Source organism: Hordeum vulgare, chromosome 7H, assembly GCF_904849725.1.
Source record: "Hordeum vulgare subsp. vulgare chromosome 7H, MorexV3_pseudomolecules_assembly, whole genome shotgun sequence".
Lineage (NCBI taxonomy): Eukaryota > Viridiplantae > Streptophyta > Magnoliopsida > Poales > Poaceae > Hordeum > Hordeum vulgare.
Window position 1 is genome coordinate 2490892 of NC_058524.1, and position 21413 is coordinate 2512304.

Sequence of the window (21413 nt, forward strand, 5' to 3'; positions counted from 1 at the left end):
CTTTTGCATTGCCCTTGATACCGCCAGTAGACAACTGATGCTCAGATGCAACCTTGGGACGTGAGGTAAACATAAAGAATTGGGGGCGGCTTAGAGTTCACTAATCAATTACTAAAGCACGCGAGCATCCTCAATCTCGAAAGCTGTCCCCGGAGTTTTTAAGGCCCTGTTTGTTTGAGAAGTCCCGGGACTTTTTTAGTCTCAATTTAAAAGTCTCTAGTCCCTATCTGTTTGTTTTCAGGGACTAAATAAGGACTAGAGGTTATTAAATGATATGCAAAAAGACCATGTTACCCTTAATAATGTAGTAGTAGTTATTAAATGACATGGTAAAAATAGAGACATTGTTGGAAAAAGTGTTAAAAAATTTCAAAAAGACCCTCCTACAAGGACTTCTCCAAATAGTCTCAAATACCCCATTTTAATCCCTAAAAGTCCCTCCTGTTTGTTTCACATGGAACTTTTTGGGACTTTTTTAGTCCCTACACCAAAAAGTCCCTGGAAACAAACACCCCCTAAACTTATCTCCTGTTTCTCCACCACATTGATCCAAGCAGCACAGGTACTAGTTTAACATAGCAGTTGCACACTGCGTTCCTGCCAATTTGAAAGAGAAAAATATTACATTTGATGCACTAATGAACTCTGGACCTTTGACGCCTTGTCTCTCCGTTATCAGTCTCATTGGTCCAAGCAGCCGGCGTTGCATTTGTAGTTTATTTCAAATTGTCAGTTTAGCATGCAGTGAGGATCAACTTTCCATTTGCATTGACTCCAAATTGGCGATGCTATCATTCAATAGGGCTTAGGCCTCGTGGAATGCATGGGTGCTGAGATGAGGTGCTAAGTGTGCATTAAAAACAACCTTAGCAACTAGTCTCCCCAATGCATAGGTCCTATTTAGATCCATGGTTTGAGTTAGACTCCAAAGCCATCGAGTTGCCGTGTACGAAGTACCATCTTCAAGAAAAAATGCGACGATGACGACGCTGCTGCCCGGACGAATCCTAGGATTTCTCCCGGTAGACGGAGGATAGTGGGGGGAGAGGGTCACCCGACGCCCTTCAAGAACATGTTGGTGCCGACAACACCCGACATGGATTTCTCCCGGCCCCTCGCACCCCGCCACCCAGGACCAACCTTTGGCTCCACCACACCCGCCGCCCATCAACATGCGCCAACACAGTCACGAGGACACCACCATCGTCTCACCACGGCCAACGAAGCGAGGCCGCCGGATCCAAACGAGACACCCGTAGACAAGGACCGACAACACCGCAGCCACGAGGGAGGGAACAACCTCCACCGGCTTAGGCGGTAGCAGACCGGGCATAGCAGCAGAGGCACACCAGACCAGATGTCCGGCCGAGCCTAGAACGGCCCGTGAAGCTCCGCCGCCAAGCTGCAACAGTCGCGGCATAGTAGCCGCCGTCCCTGTCGCGAGGAGCTCGCGAGAACCACCGGAGAACAACCGAGCGCAGCCCCCCAGCAGGCCTGCCCCGACCCAGATCGGGCCCATAGGGCCTAGATCTGAGTCACCCAGGCGCTGCAGGCCGCCGCAAGCCATGGGCCGTCACCGCCGCCATCCAGATCCGCGTCGGAACGGCGCCGGGCGAAGGGCTTCGCCGCCAGGACCGCTCGCTAGAGCCGGGGTCCAGCGACGGGGGAAGAATGGGGGCCGCCACCGCCGGAATGCGGGGCGCCTCGCGGGCAACGCCCGCCGACGACAGCGGCGAGGGGGAAGGGGGCGGCGACTCGCGGGAAGGGGGAGGAGTGGGGAACCGCCCCGGTCGCCTCGCTCGAGAGGGCGACGCGGGGGGCACAGAGACGCCCGATGAATGTTCTTTTTCCTGTGGATGATTAGAATCTAACTCTAACTTTTAACCGAGTTAGAGTATCCAAACAGGGTCATAGATGCTTAGCTTTAGTTGCTAAGGTTACCGCATGGAATTATTTAATAATTAAACTTCTTCATGCATTGGTTGGTAATCGTTTTACATAGGTTCACGCGTTTAGCATCATCTCTTCCTGGGATCATCATAATGCTCTCTCATCTTTACTGGCTTTGCCATGTAACTTTCTTACCTACGTGACACCCTTAGCACCGGTGCACTGGGAAGGGCCTTAGTCGTGACATATCACTGTGGATGTAGAGTGATGCATTGCAATGCAATCCAGACACAACTGGAAACTTGGATGTGGAAATAAAATGTGTTCCCATTTAGTAGCCAGCAAAATTACTAACACTAGTCGTTAACCCGTGCAGCTGCACGGGCTAGTTTTTGATGAAATGTTGCTTCAATTTATAGGAATAGAAATATATTAAAATTAAATAACTGGTTATGCATGTGAAATTTTACTTTGGAAACATGTATATTTTATAGTTAGTAGCGAAAAACTCCATGGTCAACCTGTATTATCTGATCCTATATTTCCACAAATCATTGCTTAATTATGTTCTCTCTTATTCACATGGAAGATACACAATATACACTATATTTCCACAAGTCAATGATATGATACATTTTAGTTTAAAAGGTACAAAAAATAGCTACATCCAACATTTTATACATTAGCGACTCCTTTTTTGAAAGTTAACAAAAAAGGTTTCAACGCGGAACAACCTAGCTGTGTAATAAATGTAATGACTACAAAATAAATGGGGTAAAAAGAACTCCAGAAAACTGGTTGTGGTTAGAGATGTCCCTGGTCTTCATAGGTCTAATGCCTACCATTCAAATTATAAGACAGTCTTAGGGAGTTACCAACTAAATATTTCTCATCAACCATCCAAAAATATTTCTCGTAACATACGACAGAGCCATTTATGTGCTTTTATCTCTACCAGTTTACATCTGAATATTTCTACAACTTTTTGGTAAAAACAAATATCAGTATATTAATGTTCTCTAATGTAGTCCTTGGCCAACATAATGTGTTTTCTACGCAAGGTGGCAGGGGCAATAAAATTGTCCATGAGTAGCAGTTAGGTCTTTGTTTATTGGTCCAAGCAAGGAGTTTCTTTTTTCATAAGAAATTACAATTGTATAAAAGAAATTAACAGTGGACAGTTTAGTCAATTTGTTAAAGAAACTACGATTGTTAGCTCCTATCCAGCAAAAGCTGGTCATAGAAACTACGATATTTAGAATCGGAGGGAATAATACTGAAGCGACCCTTAGACTATGATCTACAACACAAATATATTCAAAGTGGACTTAGACTATGTTCAAGATAATTAGAGTTCAACTTAATCAAATTATATGCTAAACTCCCACTCAAAAAGTACATCTCTCTAGTCATTTGAGTGGTTCATGATCCACTTACACTATCTCAAGTATCATCACGTGAGTCGAGTATAGTTTCAGTGGTAAGCATCCCTATGCTAATCATATCAACTATATGATTCATGATCGACCTTTCGGTCTCATGTGTTCCGAGGCCATGTCTGCACATGCTAGGCTCGTAAAGCTTAACCCGAGTGTTCCGCGTGCGCAACTGTTTTGCACCCGTTGTATGTGAACGTTGAGTCTATCACACCCGATCATCACGTGGTGTCTCGAAACGACGAACTGTAGCAACGGTGCACAGTCGGGGAGAACACAATTTCGTCTTGAAATTTTAGTGAGAGATCACCTCATAATGCTACCGTCGTTCTAAGCAAAATAAGGTGCATAAAAGGATTAACATCACATGCAATTCATAAGTGACATGATATGGCCATCATCACGTGCTTCTTGATCTCCATCACCAAAGCACCGGCACGATCTTCTTGTCACCGGCGCCACACCATGATCATCCATCAACGTGTTGCCATCGGGGTTGTCGTGCTACTCATGCTATTACTACTAAAGCTACATCCTAGCAAAATAGTAAACGCATCTACAAGCACATATGTTAGTATAAAGACAACCCTATGGCTCCTGCCGGTTGCCGTACCATCGACGTGCAAGTCGATATTTCTATTACAACATGATCATCTCATACATCCAATATATCACATCACATCGTTTGGCCATATCACATCACAATCATACCCTGCAAAACAAGTTAGACGTCCTCTAATTTTGTTGTTGCATGTTTTACGTGGTGACCAAGGGTATCTAGTAGGATCGCATCTTACTTACGCAAACACCACAACGGAGATATATGAGTTGCTATTTAACCTCATCCAAGGACCTCCTTGGTCAAATCCGATTCAACTAAAGTTGGAGAAACCGTCACTTGCCAGTCATCTTTGAGCAAAGGGGGTTACTCGTAACGATGAAACCAGTCTCTCGTAAGCGTACGAGTAATGTCGGTCCAAGCCGCTTCAATCCAACAATACCGCGGAATCAAGAAAAGACTAAGGAGGGCAGCAAAACGCACATCACCGCCCACAAAAACTTTTGTGTTTTACTCGAGAAGACATCTACGCATGAACCTAGCTCTGATACCACTGATGGAGAACGTCGCATGGGAAACAAAAAATTTCCTACGCGCACAAAGACCTATCATGGTGATGTCCATCTACGAGAGGGGATGAGTGATCTACATACCCTTGTAGACCGTACAGCAGAAGCGTTAGAGAATGCGGTTGATGTAGTGGAACGTCCTCACGTCCCTCGATCCGCCCCGCGAACAATCCCGCGATCAGTCCCACGATCTAGTACCGAACGGACGGCACCTCCGCGTTCAGCACACGTACAGCTCGACGATGATCTCGGCCTTCTTGATCCAGCAAGAGAGACGGAGAGGTAGAAGAGTTCTCCGGCAGCGTGACGGCGCTCCGGAGGTTGGTGATGATCTTGTCTCAGCAGGGCTCCGCCCGAGCTCCGCAGAAACGCGATCTAGAGGAAAAACTATGGAGGTATGTGGTCGGGCTGCCGTGGAAAAGTCGTCTCAAATCAGCCCTAATTGCTCCATATATATAGGAGGAGGGAGGGGGGCCTTGCCTTGGGGTCCAAGGACCCTCAAGGGGTCGGCCGAGCCAAGGGGGAGGACTCTCCCCCCCCCCAAACCGAGTTGGACTAGGTTTGGTGGGAGGGAGTCCTCCTCCCTTCCCACCTCCCCCCTCTTTTTTTTTCTTTTCCTTTGATTTCTTATCCTTGGCGCATAGGCCCCTTTTGGGCTGTCCCACCAGCCCACTAAGGGCTGGTGCGCCACCCCCATGGCCTATGGGCTTCCCCGGGGTGGGTTGCCCCCCCCCCCCCCCCCCCCGGTGAACTCCCGGAACCCATTCGTCATTCCCGGTACATTCCCGGTAACTCCGAAAACCTTCCGGTAATCAAATGAGGTCATCCTATATATCAATCTTCGTTTTCGGACCATTTCGGAAACCCTCGTGACGTCCATGATCTCATCCGGGACTCCGAACAACATTCGGTAACCAACCATATAACTCAAATACACATAAAACAACGTCGAACCTTAAGTGTGCAGACCCTGCGGGTTCGAGAACTATGTAGACATGACCCGAGAGACTCCTTCGTCAATATCCAATAGCGGGACCTAGATGCCCATATTGGATCCTACATATTCTACGAAGATCTTATCGTTTGAACCTCAGTGCCAAGGATTCGTATAATCCCGTATGTCATTCCCTTTGTCCTTCGGTATGTTACTTGCCCGAGATTCGATCGTCAGTATCCGCATACCTATTTCAATCTCGTTTACCGGCAAGTCTCTTTACTCGTTCCGTAATACAAGATCCCGCAACTTACACTAAGTTACATTGCTTGCAAGGCTTGTGTGTGATGTTGTATTACCGAGTGGGCCCCGAGATACCTCTCCGTCACACGGAGTGACAAATCCCAGTCTTGATCCATACTAACTCAACTAACACCTTCGGAGATACCTGTAGAGCATCTTTATAGTCACCCAGTTACGTTGCGACGTTTGATACACACAAAGCATTCCTCCGGTGTCAGTGAGTTATATGATCTCATGGTCATAGAAATAAATACTTGACACGCAGAAAACAGTAGCAACAAAATGACACGATCAACATGCTACGTCTATTAGTTTGGGTCTAGTCCATCACGTGATTCTCCCAATGACGTGATCCAGTTATCAAGCAACAACACCTTGTTCATAATCAGAAGACACTGACTATCATTGATCAACTGGCTAGCCAACTAGAGGCATGCTAGGGACGGTGTTTTGTCTATGTATCCACACATTTAAATGAGTCTTCATTCAATACAATTATAGCATGGATAATAAACTATTATCTTGATACAGGAATTATAATAATAACTATACATTTATTATTGCCTCTAGGGCATAATTCCAACAATCGGACGCCTACGGACATGGGAAGAGAATGCTCGTGGCTGTCGGAAAGGCAAAGGAGGAGGTAGTGACCAACTCATGTACTCGCGCGCAGATTGGGAGGCCCCAAGTAACAAAGGAAGGTGTGATGGTGGCGAAGGCTCAAGCAATGTGAAGCGCGACAGACAAACCGGAAAAGGCAAAGGAAAAGGCAAGCCACAAGGTCGTGGTAAGGCGGACCAATCTAAAGTGCGGAAGCCACGGAATTTGGATTTATCCGAGGTTAAGTGCTATAACTTCAACGAGATGGGTCACTTTGCAAAGGATTGTCCGAAGCCTAACAAGCGGGAGATCAAGGCAAATTTGGCAAAGCAGGAAGACGAAGGTCCAGGTCTTCTGATGGCCGAAGTTTGTGATCTCGCTGAAACGGTGGTGGTGAAACCAAGCCGGAAGGTGCTGCTTCATGCGAAGAAAGTGACACCGAAGTTATCCGGTGATCAGAACATGTCGTGGTATCTTGACACGGGTGCCAGTAACCACATGACGTGGTGCAAGGAGAAATTCCTCGAGATGGAATACGATGTTGAAGGCTCGGTCAAGTTCGGTGATGGTTCGGCTGTGGAGATTTGCGGGCAAGGATCTGTCCTCTTCGAGGGTCTCACAGGCGAACATCGCATACTCACCGGAGTGTACTACATCCCGCGGGTTCGCAACAACATCATCTCTATTGGGAAGCTTGACAAGAATGGATGCAAGGTGAATATCGAAAACGGAGTGATGACGATCTTCGACAACCTCCGAAACGTGCTAGCTCGTGTTAATCGCACACGGAATAGGCTCTATATCCTCAACCTTGATCAATCTCAACCGGAGTGTTGGCTTGCCAAGAGTGATGACGATTCATGGTTATGGCATGCTAGATTTGGACACGTGAACTTCTACGCCTTGAAGAAGATGTCAAAGATGGAGATGGTATCTGGGATGCCAGTTATCGACCATGTTGATCGAGTATGTGACGGGTGCTTGGTTGGAAAACAGCACCGCAGGCCGTTCCCTGCTCAGTCTACCTATCGTGCGAGTGATGCACTCGAGCTGCTCCTTGGTGATCTATGTGGCCCTATCACCCCGGCAACTTCAAGCAGGAAAGAAGTACTTCTTCCTTGTGGTAGATGATTACTCGAGATATATGTGGGTCGTTCTCCTACGGTCTAAAGATGAGGCGTTTGAAGCGTTCAAGAAGCTGAAGGCTGCAACGGAGATGGAACACAAGCTGAAGGTTCGCGCTCTACGGACAGATCGTCGCGGAGAGTTTACGTTGAATGAGTTCAACGACTACTGCGAGAAGATCGGCATAAAGAGGTTCCTCACGGCACCTTACACGCCGCAGCAGAACGGGGTCGTTGAAAGGCGCAATCGAACCGTCGTTGACATGGCAAGGAGTTTACTCAAGAGCAAGAACCTGCCGGGGACTTTTTGGGGAAAAGCTGTCTCGACGGCGGTCTATCTTCTCAACCGGGCTCCAACGAAGGCGGTGATCGATCGGCAAGACTCCGTATGAAGCAATTTACGGACGTAAGCCGAATGTGTCTCATCTAAGGACATTCGGGTGCGTGGCACATGTGAAGACGGCGGAGCCGCACCTCTCAAAGCTTGCCGATCGTAGCACCAAGATGGTGTTCATCGGATACGAGAGGAGTTCCGGCACCAAGGCATACCGCTTCTATGATCCACAAACCAAGCGTCTACGGATTTCACGCGACGTCGTGTTTGAAGGAAACAAAGTGTGGAATTGGAGTGCAGCAGCCGACGGTGCTTCAAACGGTAACATATTCACGGTTGAATTTCCAACTGATGATGATGTAGGGGAGGATGCCCAGATGGTTAGCAAGACGCCCAACCAAGGTGACCACAATGGTAGTGATCATCATGGTGCTGACACCGACGACGATGCGCATAGGTCGCAAGGAGATAGCGACAACGCCGCGCACGACACAGGCGGAGATCTCGACGACAACATCGACAACGAGGCGCATAGTGACGACGACAATCAAGATGATGGTCACGGTCACGACGACTACGTCGACGACGTGGATGTCGATGACACACCACGGTCTCAGCCGTCTTCCTCAAGTGCTTCAATACCGACACAATTTGTGTCTCCTCCTTCGCAAGCCACAACGGACTCCTCAGGGCCTCGTCGCTACAAGACCCTCAAGAAAGTCTACAAGTACACAAAGCTAGTTACGCTCGAGTACTCCGGACTATGTCTGTTCGGAGTTGAGGAGCCGGCGAACTTCGTAGAGGCGAGCAAAAGCCGTAGTTGGACGCACGCCATGGATGAGGAGATGAAGGCGATGGAGAGCAATGGCACGTGGACTTTGGTAACCCGTCCTCTAAACCAAAAGGCGATAGGTTTGAAGTAGGTTTACAAGTTAAAGAAGGACACACAGGGTGCCATTGTGAAGTACAATGCAAGACTCGTTACAAAGGGCTACGTTCAACGTCAAGGAGTTGACTATGATGAGGTGTTTGCACCGGTTGCTCGAATCGAGACGGTGAGAGTGCTCCTAGCTTTGGCAGCACAAGAGGATTGGAAGGTTCATCATATGGATGTTAAATCCGCTTTTCTCAACGACGATCTCACAGAAGAAGTGTACGTGGAACAACCCCTCGGCTACGAGAAGAAAGGCAAAGAAGGGAAAGTTTACAAGCTCAAGAAGGCACTTTACGGGTTGAAGCAAGCGCCAAGAGCTTGGAACTCAAAGTTAGACCGAAGTATGGTCTTGCTCGGGTTCAAGAGATGTCCCCTCGAGCACGCAGTCTATACAAAGAACTCCAAAGGCTCAAACCTGCTAGTTGGAGTTTATGTCGATGATCTGATTATCACCGGAGATAGCATACAACAAATTGAACGTTTCAAGGCGCAAATGAAGAACAAGTTTAGCATGAGTGATGTGGGATTACTCAACTATTACTTGGGCGTCGAAGTGAAGCAAAGCTCCGGAGAGATTTCCCTATGTCAATCGGCCTACGCGGTCAAGTTATTGGACAAGTATGGCATGTCAGATTGCTACGAGACACAAGTTCCAATGGACCAACGTCACAAGTTGAGCAAGCGTAGCTCAAATCCGCCGGCGGACACCACAATGTATCGAAGCGTTGTGGGCAGCCTAAGATACTTGGTGCATACCCGACCTGACTTGGCTTACTCAGTCGGGATCATCAGTCGTTTCATGGAGAATCCGACAACCGAGCACATGGGCGCGGTCAATCAAATCTTGCGCTATGTAAAAGTAACCATTAATCTTGATTGCACGTACGGAAAGGGAAAGGAAGGATTGATCCTTCATGGATATTCAGATAGTGACATGGCAGGTGATGTTGATGACCGAAAGAGCACAACGGACATGATTTTCTACCTTGGCCCGAATCCGGTTAGCTGGAATTCTCAGAAGCAAAAGGTGGTGGCACTGTCTTCATGCGAGGCAGAATACATAGCGGCAAGCACGGCGGCTTGTCAAGCAGTGTGGCTGAGAAGACTCCTAGCTATTCTTGCAAAGCGGGAGGTGCAGAAGGTGTCATTGAAGATTGACAACCAAGCTGCAATCTCATTGTGCAAAAATCCGGTTCATCACGAAAGGAGCAAGCACATAGATACCCGGTTCCACCACATCCGGAAGTGCATTGAGGAAGGGATGATCGAAATTCTGCACGTGAATACGAAAGACCAGCTTGCCGATATTTTCACCAAGTCCCTCGGTCGACAGAAGTTCATCGAGATGAGGAAGAAAGTCGGAGTGCAAGCAATGAAGACACATCAACAAGGTTAAGGAGGTGAATGTAGTAATTAACCTAGTTGTAGTCCAAACGTACACATGTGTCCTAATTTGATTAGTATTGCAAACCGAGTAGGATTAGTAGTAGTATTGCAAACCGAGTAGGATTAGCAGTAGCCAATGCTTAGCATATATATATGCGTTTACCCTAGCTTTTGTAATATCAGATAAAAAAGATCAAAACGCAATAAAGCAATAGATACGAGCCTGTAGCAGTCACCGACGCCTTCGTTGATCGATCCGATTGAGAGCTAGCTAGCAAGCCAGGTTACGAATCCATTAACCTGCTTGCTTGCTTGTTTATTTCGGGTCAACTTTACACACGTGTATTAGCTTCGGTAGTGATTTCATCTACGATTCAAAAGCCAACAAAGTTGACCCGACTGCTATGTAAAATTCTAAATGGCTTTTGTGGCTCATCGGCGATCAAGTACTTTAGACATATCGAGGAGATAGCTCTTGATCGTGAAGTGGGTGGTGACACAAAGCATACGTGGAAAGAAGCAGCAAGGAAACACCCAAGACGTCCCAAGATTTTTTTTGTCTAGACAGCATCAACTTCCTGCTGTAGCAAATACTTTTACTTTGTTGTTGGATATGTATTTGATCCCAGTCAACTTAATTGGAATACTATTTGTGACAAATTTAGCACCGCGATGTAAGAGATATAAGAGCGTTTAGATCACTAAAATAGTGATCTAAACACTCTTATATTTCTTTACGGAGGGAGTACTAATTGTTTGCGGAGAAGTCAAGAATCTTGATTTAATTGATATGAGTATCATTATATACTACCAAGCAAGTCAGCAGGTGAGCTGCTCTTTGAAATACAAGAAGAAATACCTCAAAAATAAGGTATTTGGTAGGAAATAGAACAAACCTGAAACATGACTTTCTCATGAAAATTCACTTGATATAATTTAGTGTGCTTTACCGAAAAAGGCTTTCGTCCTGCTTTATATATAAAGCAACCACCAAACCACGAGTACAAGCATAGGTTCAAATTCAAGCACACACACACCAGGGTATCATGACAACAAGTACTAGGGGTTCTGCTAAGGGCACGGCTCAACAAGCCCTAAAAAACAAAACAACACACATGTGGAAAAGACCGTGAATGCAAAAGCTAATCCGTCTCGGGGGTGGTGGGGTAGCTGCGGCATCAAGCGGATGGCCATGGTCCGGAGGTCTGCGATGATGGAGTTGATGTCGTCCTAGTCCCGTTGATGGCTAAGCAGCCGCCAGAGCTGCATCTCAGTTGCCCGTTGAAGAGGCACATGTTGAATAACAAGCTTATTTTGGATTGTCCAGAGCGTCCACACGAGGACACCAATAACCAGCAATCTAATGTGCCCTCACGAAGAAGGGGAGGCCTGGATCTCGGTACATAGGTCGGTGAAGTTGGTGTAATACCAAAGGCCCCCAATGGTCTCGTGGATGCAGGAACAGAGGAATTGCGCGGAAACGTGCGAGAAGAAGATGTGGCTGGAATCCACTGCAATCCCATAAAGGGGGCACTGTCCGTCTCCCGGGCCGTGTCGCTTGAGCACCTCCACTCTTGATGGGACCCGTCCGCGTATCTACTGCCACATGAAGATCCTAATCTTCCGGCAGAGCCTGGTTTTCCAAATCATCTCAAAGGGCTCCGGAGCGGGATTGGCAGCGATGGTCTGGTATAAAGACTTGGCGGAGAACTTGCCCGAAGACTCTAGATGCCACAAAGTGCGATTGGCAGACTGGTCGATGTCCGGTTCGTGCAGGGCGACGGTCGCAAGGAGTTCGTGACATGCGACGGTGTTCGCGGGTCCAAATGGCCTAGGGAAAGCCAGGCGCCCTAAGTCAATAAGGGTCACCTTGACGAAAATCTGTGGGTCTACTGCGATAGCAAACAGGTCGGGGAAGAGGGCAACAAAGGGGGTCTTGCCCGCCCATCGGTCGAACCAGAACATACTGGAGGTCTAGGAGCCCACCTCAATGGAGGTCCTGATGCAGAGAACTAGGAGTAGCTAGATGACTGACTGCGAGGACTGCGAGCCGCCCGATCTCTGACAGAATGCGAGCGACAGACCGCACATGTATTTATTTTGAATGAGCTGGAGCCAAAGGACACCTCAAGCTCAAGTGCAACATATTAATATCAAGTTGATACACTCCTCCCTGGGTGGATCTGCCTCCTCTCTGCGCTGGAAGTTGCTTGAATGGTCTACGTCGTGACTCCTTAGGGCATCTCAAATGGCAACCCGCATTGTTTTTACATCAGTCCGCGGACAGGGGTACTAATCCGTGGAAACGGATGCGGGAGACAACCATCTAACCGTAGCCACATACATCCGGCCTTCCTCGTTTTCTTTTAATTCTATGCGATTAAATAGTCGCATAAAAATTGTACATAATGTTCAAATAGTTGCATGCAACACTTGTTCAAATTAAAAAAAACAAATATTACATCCAAACATTGTTTTCACCAGCCAAAGATGGTCAATTAGATCTTACTTCACCTGCTCGTGAGTTGGTCGCTGCTGAATTAGTTGATGCATTTGGATAAACTCTTTAAATGGGGGGTCCGGAGATTGGATATGATCACCCATGTTCTTAAATTCTAGAGTTGCGGCAGCATTGTCACCCTGATGCTCGACAATCATGTTGTGCATGATCACACAACATTCCATCACCTCCCACAAGGTCTCCGGATCCTATTGTTTAGAAAATCCACAAACAACCACAAAACGGGCCTACATAACTCTAAATTACCCTCTCGACATCCTTTCTAGTTGCTTCTTGTCTTTGGACAGCGTGGGCCATTTTTTGGCCAATTGGGTTTGAGATGGTGCTGATAAAGGTAGCCTATGGAGGATAGCTACTGACCACCAGATAGTAACCCTTGTTGTACTCATGTCCATTAACAGTATAGCGGCAAGGAGGAGCTTTTCCTTCAGTCAGCCTCGCAAACAACAGTGATCGTTGCAGCACAATGATGTCATTGCGAAACCTGGGCATGCCAAATAAAGTGTTTCAAATCCAAAAATCTTGTGATGCAACTGCTTTAAGAATGATCGTGGGATTCTTAATATGGCCCCCATATTGCCCTTGTAAAGTGTTCGAACAATTCTTCCATTTTCAATGAATGCACTCAAGAGATCCAAGCAAACCTAGCCACCCTCTTGCTTCTGAGACTGCCAAGAGCCTCTCGGCGCCTCCCACAGTTGGTTCTCCCAGGTACTGAGGCCCGAACACCTCGACCACGGCAGTAGAAAACCTAAACATGGCATCTCGGCATATGCTCTCAGACATCCATAGCTACTCCGTAATCGTCTCATGAATCAGCGGTCGTGCACTTCTGGTAACCAGAGAACCCAATTGTTCCCACATCATCCTTCTTTGGGATTAAGTAGTCATTGGAGGACAGGACGTCATGGTACAAACGATCGTAGACACCTTTGCTCATCTGAAAACGCCGACGATAATGGGAGTGCATTGGGGGTAGATTAGTCGGCCATCAGTGTCAGATGTTCGCGCGCACGGTTGCGGTTGAGCACTCAGTGACCCTTGATCGAGCCATTGAAATTGAGAACATCCTCCTTTGCACAATCCACATACTCATGGAGCGCCTGCATCATCACCCTCTTATGAGAGTACTCCTCGTCCGACGAGCCGTCGGACGACTCAACATATTGCTCTTGTATGTACTCCAAATCGGAATTCGTTGCTAGAAAGAAGAAGGGACAAGTGTTTTTCGCTCCGGCAATTTATCGAACTGTTGTTGAGCAAGGCATGAATAGCAGTAGTGGATGGTACATGGCAGGGCGGTTAGAGGACAGGGGTTGAACGGAGATGGAGGAGAAGCAGGGATGGAGCCCTGCTAGAGCATCAAAGGTGACGAAAACATAGATGTTCGGGCGGGGGTTTGGCATGGTGGTTGTGGGGGCGGGAGGGGGGTGGAGCGGCTACGAAGGCAAGAAAGAAAGAAGGAACAAGAGAAAATGGGGAGGATGAAGTTGCAGGTCCGGAAATGGTTTCGGGTGGGCCAGGAGTGTCAAATTCATACGTTTGCTATGTCCGGACTCCCGCAAAGTCCCCCGCTTTTGTCTTCGGTTTGTGAAGAAATCGTGTCTGAATTGCTTCGCGGACCGATATAGACCCCCGTTGAATGGCTTTCATGGTCCGGACGGATGCGAGCGGTTTGCGGGTCCGCCTTGATGACGCCTTTACCTAGATTATTTATAGTGATGTTTCCCTAAAAAGAAAATATTACTATCTCTATCACAGTTTAGAAGCCACAGTTAAATTTACGTGCATTTTCATAATAAACAAGGTTTAGGGCGCATTGCATTTACTCTTAGCAGCTAATTAATACTCCGTTGTACTACTTCTATATGCAGGTATAGTGTGAATGCTATTTTTTAACTCATCTCACAACCAATCAATAATCACCTAGGTTACAGAGAATTTCGAAACACGCCTTCTAAACCGTGACGAAGGAAGTAATTTTTTCGTTGTCGGATCTTTGAATTTTGAATAGTTTTAGGGTCTAAAATGCACATGGCTTCTATAATAACGGTGTGAAAATCTAGACAGGACACCGAGCATGTACAAATTCAGGTTATCAACAAAAACAAAATAAAAGATATGACACCTAACTAGCGATCAGCAGCATGTCACGACAATCAAAACATTAATTCTGGGCAACCTTTCCGGCATGGTTTGTCAAGTGCTACTCCCATGCATGAGTCTTTGTCAGACTACCCATAATAAAAGTAGTATCATAAATTCCGCCTAAATAAAAAATATGATGTGGCAACTAATTAATAAAAAGAAAAAGAAATTGAGTAATTTAGATAGTTACTCATACAAGGAGTAACATAGCCCATACCAAGATAAGATGAGTCTATAAAATAATAAATGCATGTCTCAATGTTACTATCAATATGTTACTATCCATTATGGAGGTATTAACTTAGACTAGTAACACATGCATGTTACTACTCTATGTTACTCCCATTGTGAGTAGTCTCATGTGCATGCCACATGTGTGGTGAAGGTGAGGCTGATCGTGCCATATTGTCTCATCCCATGCACGCGTGGGCCGGCTGACACAGAGTCTCCTTGAAAACAATAATCAGTGGGGACTGATAGGTGCCGGTGCGTCGGCCCAAAGATTTGACCGGTCGAGCGCGGGCCGTCAGATCCAGGTCGCGTAGACCGTCAGATTTAGATAAAAGCGATTTGTTCAGAGCTCTCTTCTTCCTCGCGCAACGCCCTCATCTCCTCCCCTGCATCTCGCACACGTGCCCCCTTCCTCCCCGCATCTCGGACAACTCGTCGGGGCACGCGTTACGCCCTACTGCACACCTTCCTCTGGTCGCAGCACCGCCCCTCCCCTCCCCTCCTGCTCCATGCTAGTTCTCATCGCCAGGATTCGCGACAACCCCACACCAGCATCTTGTTTTCGTGATCACCGTTGCGCTTGAAGCATCATGGCCTCGTGAATGGATGCAGCAAAACACGTCGTTTTGTAGTAGCAAAAAAGCGAGGCAGTTGCAACAAAAAATGTCGTCCTCATCGTCGCCGGTCGCATCTCGGTCATAAAAAAGCACCATGACCTCATGAGTGGACGTAGCAAATACAAAAGACAGTAGTAGCAAAAAATGAGCCTGTTGCAGCAAAAATGTCCGTCCTTGCAGCAAAAATGAGTGGATGTAGCAAACAGAAAGACGGTAGTGGCAAAAAATAACGACGGTTGCAGCAAAATACTCTGCCATTTCCAGCAAAAGTTTTTGTCGTCGATTGTGTAGCCTTTTTATTTCGTAGTGGTTGAGTGGAACATCTCTATTTGGCATAGAGTACTCCCTCCGTCCGGTAATAAATGCACATATAGATATTTCAAGACAAATTATGAAGTAGAGTACAAAAATACATTGAAAAGGTGCAAGCCATCATCTCTCTTCTGTGTAATTACTCAACCCCAATGAGCTAATTGTACATTCTTTAACGGACGGAGGGAATACTTGTCTTTCAAATCCGGAGCAGAGAAGAATCCAATAAAACTGTTCAATCAGATTCTAGTATTTTGAAGTAATCAGCGTGAGCCGGAGAGGCAAAGGATTCCCTAAAAAAAGGTAACGCACCACTGGCAATCGACAAAAAGGCATTGCGTCCGAGGAATTTGATACTAATATATATAAACGCAAGGAAGCAGGCACGGCAGTAAAAGGCATTACGTCCTAATAAATTCCTTTGCTTGTACTACTACAAGAGTAGGCATCACTTGTTCCCTTCTCAGTCATCTGCTTCCGCTCTCCTCTCGCCACTACGCTCTACTTCGGATCGATGAGGCCGCCGGACGGCAGCTCTTCGTCGTCCGGGCCGCACGGCAAGCATGAGCTGCTGCAGCCGGAGGTGGTTCTCTACACGGCGTCTGCGTCGGCGTCTCGCCGCAGAGGGCGCGCCTCGGCCGACCTCTACGCCTTGCGCGCCCTGCTGCAGGGGTACGGCCTGACCATGGACGAACGCGACGTGTCCACGAGCAAGGCGCACCGCAGCGAGCTCAAGTCGTTGCTTGCGGCTCGGGGGTGCGCCTTCTCCCTCCCGCAGCTCCTCGTCGGTGGACGGCCCGTGGGCGGCCCTGACGATGTCAGGAAGCTGCACCAGTCCGGCGGGCTGCGGCCCCTCCTCGACGGTTCCCCAAGGCCGTGCCGCGCCTTCGTGTGCCAAGCCTGTAAGAGAGTCGGCTCCGAGCCCTGCTCAGAGTGCAGCGAGGCCCGCAACAAGATGCTGGATCATGGCGTTATGGAGCAGGAGGAGGAGAGGGTCGTCCTTTTTTATCCAACCCAAGGTAAACACTTTTCTTTGTTTCTCTCCTTTCTTTTATATTTTCCGTAACCAGTACGTAAAAAGTTCAGTTGCACTTTATTACTCTTTCTCATCTACATATAACATATATAGTCGGATGCTGCATTATTTTCTTGACAATTTTATCAAGGACATAACTCGTGCTGAACCTGAAACTACTGGCAGTAATACATCTACACTACTGTCCATTTTTGGCAAGCAATAGTTCATGTGCTACGTAAGAAAACTCGCTGGATGGAAACTAGTACCTTTCTTATCTTATACTTGCTCTGTTCATGAATATAAGTTTTTTTTAAAGATTCCACTATAGTTTACATACGGATGCATATAGACATACAGTAGAGCGTAGATTCACTCATTTTGCTCCGTATATAGTCCATAAGGCCCTGCTCACATCCATGCAATAGAGATCCGCCTCCTCCTTCCCTAACCTAGTCGCTCAAGCGGGTCTTGCGAGGGTTGCCGGTCCTTCGCGGAGGAAGGAAGGAACGGGGATCTAGCGCCGCCGCCGGGGCTGCTGCGGGCTCCGTTCGTGTCCGTTGCCAGCCGCCAGGATATGAGGCAAGTGAGATAAGAGTGGAAGGGACATCGCCGGCTCCCGATCTGCCCGGCCCACGCTCCTCTAGTCCGGCGGCTCGCGAGCACGTCGCCGGCGCGCATCCTCTTCGCGTAGAGACACGCACCGCGCAGCCATCGGACCCCTCTCTGCCTCTCTCCCGCTTCGCCGTTGCCGGAGGGGGCGTCGGCGAAGCCGCGAGCGCTCCGGGGATGGCGGCGGCGGGGCCCCTCGCGTCGGCCTTCGGGCTCTGACGACGGCGCCCCGCGTCGGCGGTTGCGGGATCCGGTGTGATCTCGCCAATCGGCGGCGGTGGAGGGCGGATCCGGGCCTCCATGGCCGGATCTAGCTGGGCGCTCGGCCCTGGTGGTAGGGAGCGGCAGCCAGGCGTGGCTGCGCTGGTCGGCTGGGCATGAGCAGTGTCCAGGGCGCGCGGTGCAGTGGCCTTGGCTGGGGGTCGTGATGGTGCGTGGCTGCCATGCTCAGCGGTCGGTGGCGGTGGATATCCAGCGCAGCTCCAGGAAAAATCCTTGCTCGGGTCTTTATCGGAGCCGCGACGGCGACACCCGCGGGTGCCGCTATCTTTCTTGGAAGCGTCGTTGTGAAGGTGTGTTGTTCCCCTTCGTCGGTCGCTGCTCGCACCGTCACCTGCGCCCCCCAGGTCCTGATCGGTGGGCCTCTCTCCTGTGGATTCTTGGCGGTGCCGACATGGTTGCCGGGGCCCTTCCTGTGGGTGAAGTTGGTGGAGGAGATTCGGATTGGGGGAAACCCCTTGGTTGGCCCAGGTCGGCCGCGCCAACGACGACGCTTAAGGGCGCCGTTATTCTTTTTGGAGACGACGGTATACATCTGCTCCTCTGCTCCCCTTCCTTGCCTCTCGGGTGAAAACCCTAACTCCGTTGGGCGGCGGCGGCGTCCTTGACGTCGTGACCTTCCTAAAGGCGTCGCCTTGAGGGCTGAGTGGTGGTGGGCACTGTGTGGGTCCTGAACGGTTGCTGGTGGTGGGCACTACTTCGCGGGAAACTCTAGGATCTGGTCTTCCAGTTCGGACGATGGCGGTACTGCGGTGCCGTTTCTCCCTTGGGAGCATCGTTTGTGGAGCAGCGCTGGCAGACTGAGGCAGAAGGTGGAGCGGCTTCGTCTTGCACGGTATTTCGGTGGAGCTGTCAAGTCATGCTTGGCCGACAGGTGCTACGCTGAGTCATGCCTGGTTGGCAGGTGCTACGCACGACAGGTCTCCCGGAGTCTTCGCATCTGGACGGATGAGCGCAGGGCGGTGGCGTCGTTGGGCGCCATGGTAGTGTCGACGGATGATTGGACTGGCAAGGATGATGGGTCAGTGGTTCGAGGATGATGGCGGCTGGTAAAACGTGTGCGTGAGGTGTGCGTTTTAGGTGTGCTGCACCGACTGTTGTTCCCGATACGTTATGTGGATGGATTGGAAACAACACCGGTTGGAGTGAGAGCACTCCATATTATCGAGTTTGTAGGTGTGAATGGTGGCTTTGGATGGATTGATGTATACTCTTGTTAGACTTTTGTGGAATAATTAATAAGGTGGCTGCATGCATCGATTGATGCAGAGGCCGGAGGTTTAACCTCCTTCTCTAAAAAAAATAGCCTGTAATAAAAAAATAAAAAAATTATATTTAAAAACGAAGGGAGTATATAAGAATGAAGGCCTCTTCCGAGAAATTGTGCGGTGGGGTCCGTAACTTCATCTCTTGACGTGAGGTCGCTACAAAAATCTATGACGAAGGTGGACTCCATAAGTGTGACCCACTAGCCCCTATACTTTTAACATTGTGGTGGATGTGGATACTCTGCTCGAACTCACAAAGGTTTTGGGCGAGATTGTTGAAGTGATGTCATATATTGTGGATGGTGGCCTTTCAATACTAACAACGATATGGTATCGTACAAGATTTTTCCGTGCACGATCTCCCTTGCAAGTTAATTTCTCTATCCCCTCTTGACGACACGAGGGTGAAACCTAGCGCTGCCACTACCCTCTCCCCTCCTATTACCTCACCTTGCCACTGCTTGAGGTTGTCGTCTGCGAGAGTGTCTTCATCTTTGCAGCGGGTGACTACAGTGGGTGCTGTTGGCAGACCCCCTTGGCCGCCATGTGATGTAAAACCTCAAATTCCCCAAATATGGTGTATCTATGCTATCTACTCGCTATTCGTTAGTACTTCTATTTTACGAATTCTACTAAGGAATTAAAACAAGAAGTTCCGAATGCATCTGGCACTAAAGAAAAGAGGAAACTGGGATTTAATTGCTATTTTCATGCATTCATTGTTTTCTGTTAGGTTGGTTGTAATCGATAGTATCATATACTTCCTTCATCTTAATTTATAAGTCCGGCACATGTACCTAAGTCGTTAATTTGACCAACTTAATGATAAACATATATTACAATATACCATTAAAAACTTTAGATGTTTTATTTTCTAATGATATAATTTTTATATTAAACAATAGATTTTATATAAATTAAATTGGCGACCTAGATACACGTGCGTGCCTTTTAAACTGTGACGGAGGTAGTACTAGTATCTATGATATCATATCCGTAATGTATAGTATCATAGGGTAGTTTATTTTTTTGCCATGCAAGACACATAATAGCACATCATATTTAATATGATACGCTATCATGATATGATACATAATCCTCTTTTTCTTCATGTAATTCTATGCCATCTCATCAAAATTGCCTAGTTGGCATGCATAATACTACCTATCATACTCCCATTACAGGCAGCCTTAGCGGCCGAGGGAGTCTGGGATTAAGGGGTAACTCGGGCAGCCGGTTCATTTCTTGTGGGCCGACTCGGTGGGCCGTGTTATTAAAGGCTGGACTATATGACGACCTCGTACTCAGGAAGGAACATTCGAAGACAGGCGTGACGTCGAAGTACAGTAGACTAGGTCGGTTGTATGTAACCCTAGATCCCCCGATGAGTATATAAACCGGGGGGTCCTCGTCCATGTAGACAGGTTGACTCATCTAGGGTTTAGCTTATATGATATCGAGGTACATCAACTCTGTAATCATCATCCACATCAATATAATCAAGTAGGACGTAGGGTTTTACCTCATTAAGAGGGCCCGAACCTGGGTAAATACTGTCTCCCCCTCCTCCTGCAACCCATCGATCCAAGGTCCACAGTTCGGGACCCCCTACCCTAGATCTGGTGGTTTTGACACCGACATTGGTCCTTCCAATGAGAGTTTCGTTGTTTGATTGACCGAGAGATCGATGGCTCGCCTAATCGTCAGCGATCGAATCAGCAATGGGGACATCTTCGTCCCCGGGCAGGTTTTCTCGTTCGGCAGTGTCACGCTGCGCTCAGACTTGACCAGCGGTCTGGCCAGATCGGAGGTTTTGTCCCCGATCAGCAGATAAGGTTTAGGAATCTTGGATTCTCAACCGGGCCGATCTGATCCCCGCCAAGATCCCGGCTTCGGTCAATGAGATCCAAAACCCCGAAGTCTTAACTTCGGGTCCCACATCCGTCCATGGCCTCGAACCCCTCTTCGCCGAAGAGTCAGCTTTTAGCTCGGACAAGGCCTCAGTGCCGAGACTACAGCAAACGGCGTTTGACAAACGCGCCTCCCTCACGAAGGCCGTGGAAGTCAACTTCAGAAAACACCCAACGCTGGATCAGGACGAGCCCTCAGTGTTAAACGAGATGATCAGTCAGATCCAATCGCTACGCATCTCAACCAGCCAGTGCCCGACCTGTTCACAATTTGGCTCAGAGGCAGAATATGGGGACTTTTACGGCCCACCCACCACCCAGTTGGTAGCCACCGTCAAAGATTTAACCGACGCGTTGTATTATGCCTCCGAGGAGTTGGAAGATATGGACGACGAGGATGATGACCCCATTCCTATAAATACAGGGCG

At 48.2% G+C, this 21413-nt stretch overlaps 1 protein-coding gene across 1 annotated transcript; it reads left to right on the top strand.

Annotated features, from left to right (window-relative positions):
• The first annotated feature begins 14729 nt into the window (after positions 1 to 14729).
• Positions 14730 to 20573, top strand: LOC123407357 (uncharacterized protein At3g28850-like). Its single transcript, XM_045100470.1, has 2 exons — positions 14730 to 16920; positions 20260 to 20573. The coding sequence occupies exons 1-2, from the start codon at positions 16416 to 16418 to the stop codon at positions 20469 to 20471; spliced, it is 717 nt and encodes a 238-aa protein (XP_044956405.1). The 5' UTR covers positions 14730 to 16415; the 3' UTR covers positions 20472 to 20573.
• Positions 20574 to 21413: the final 840 nt, after the last annotated feature.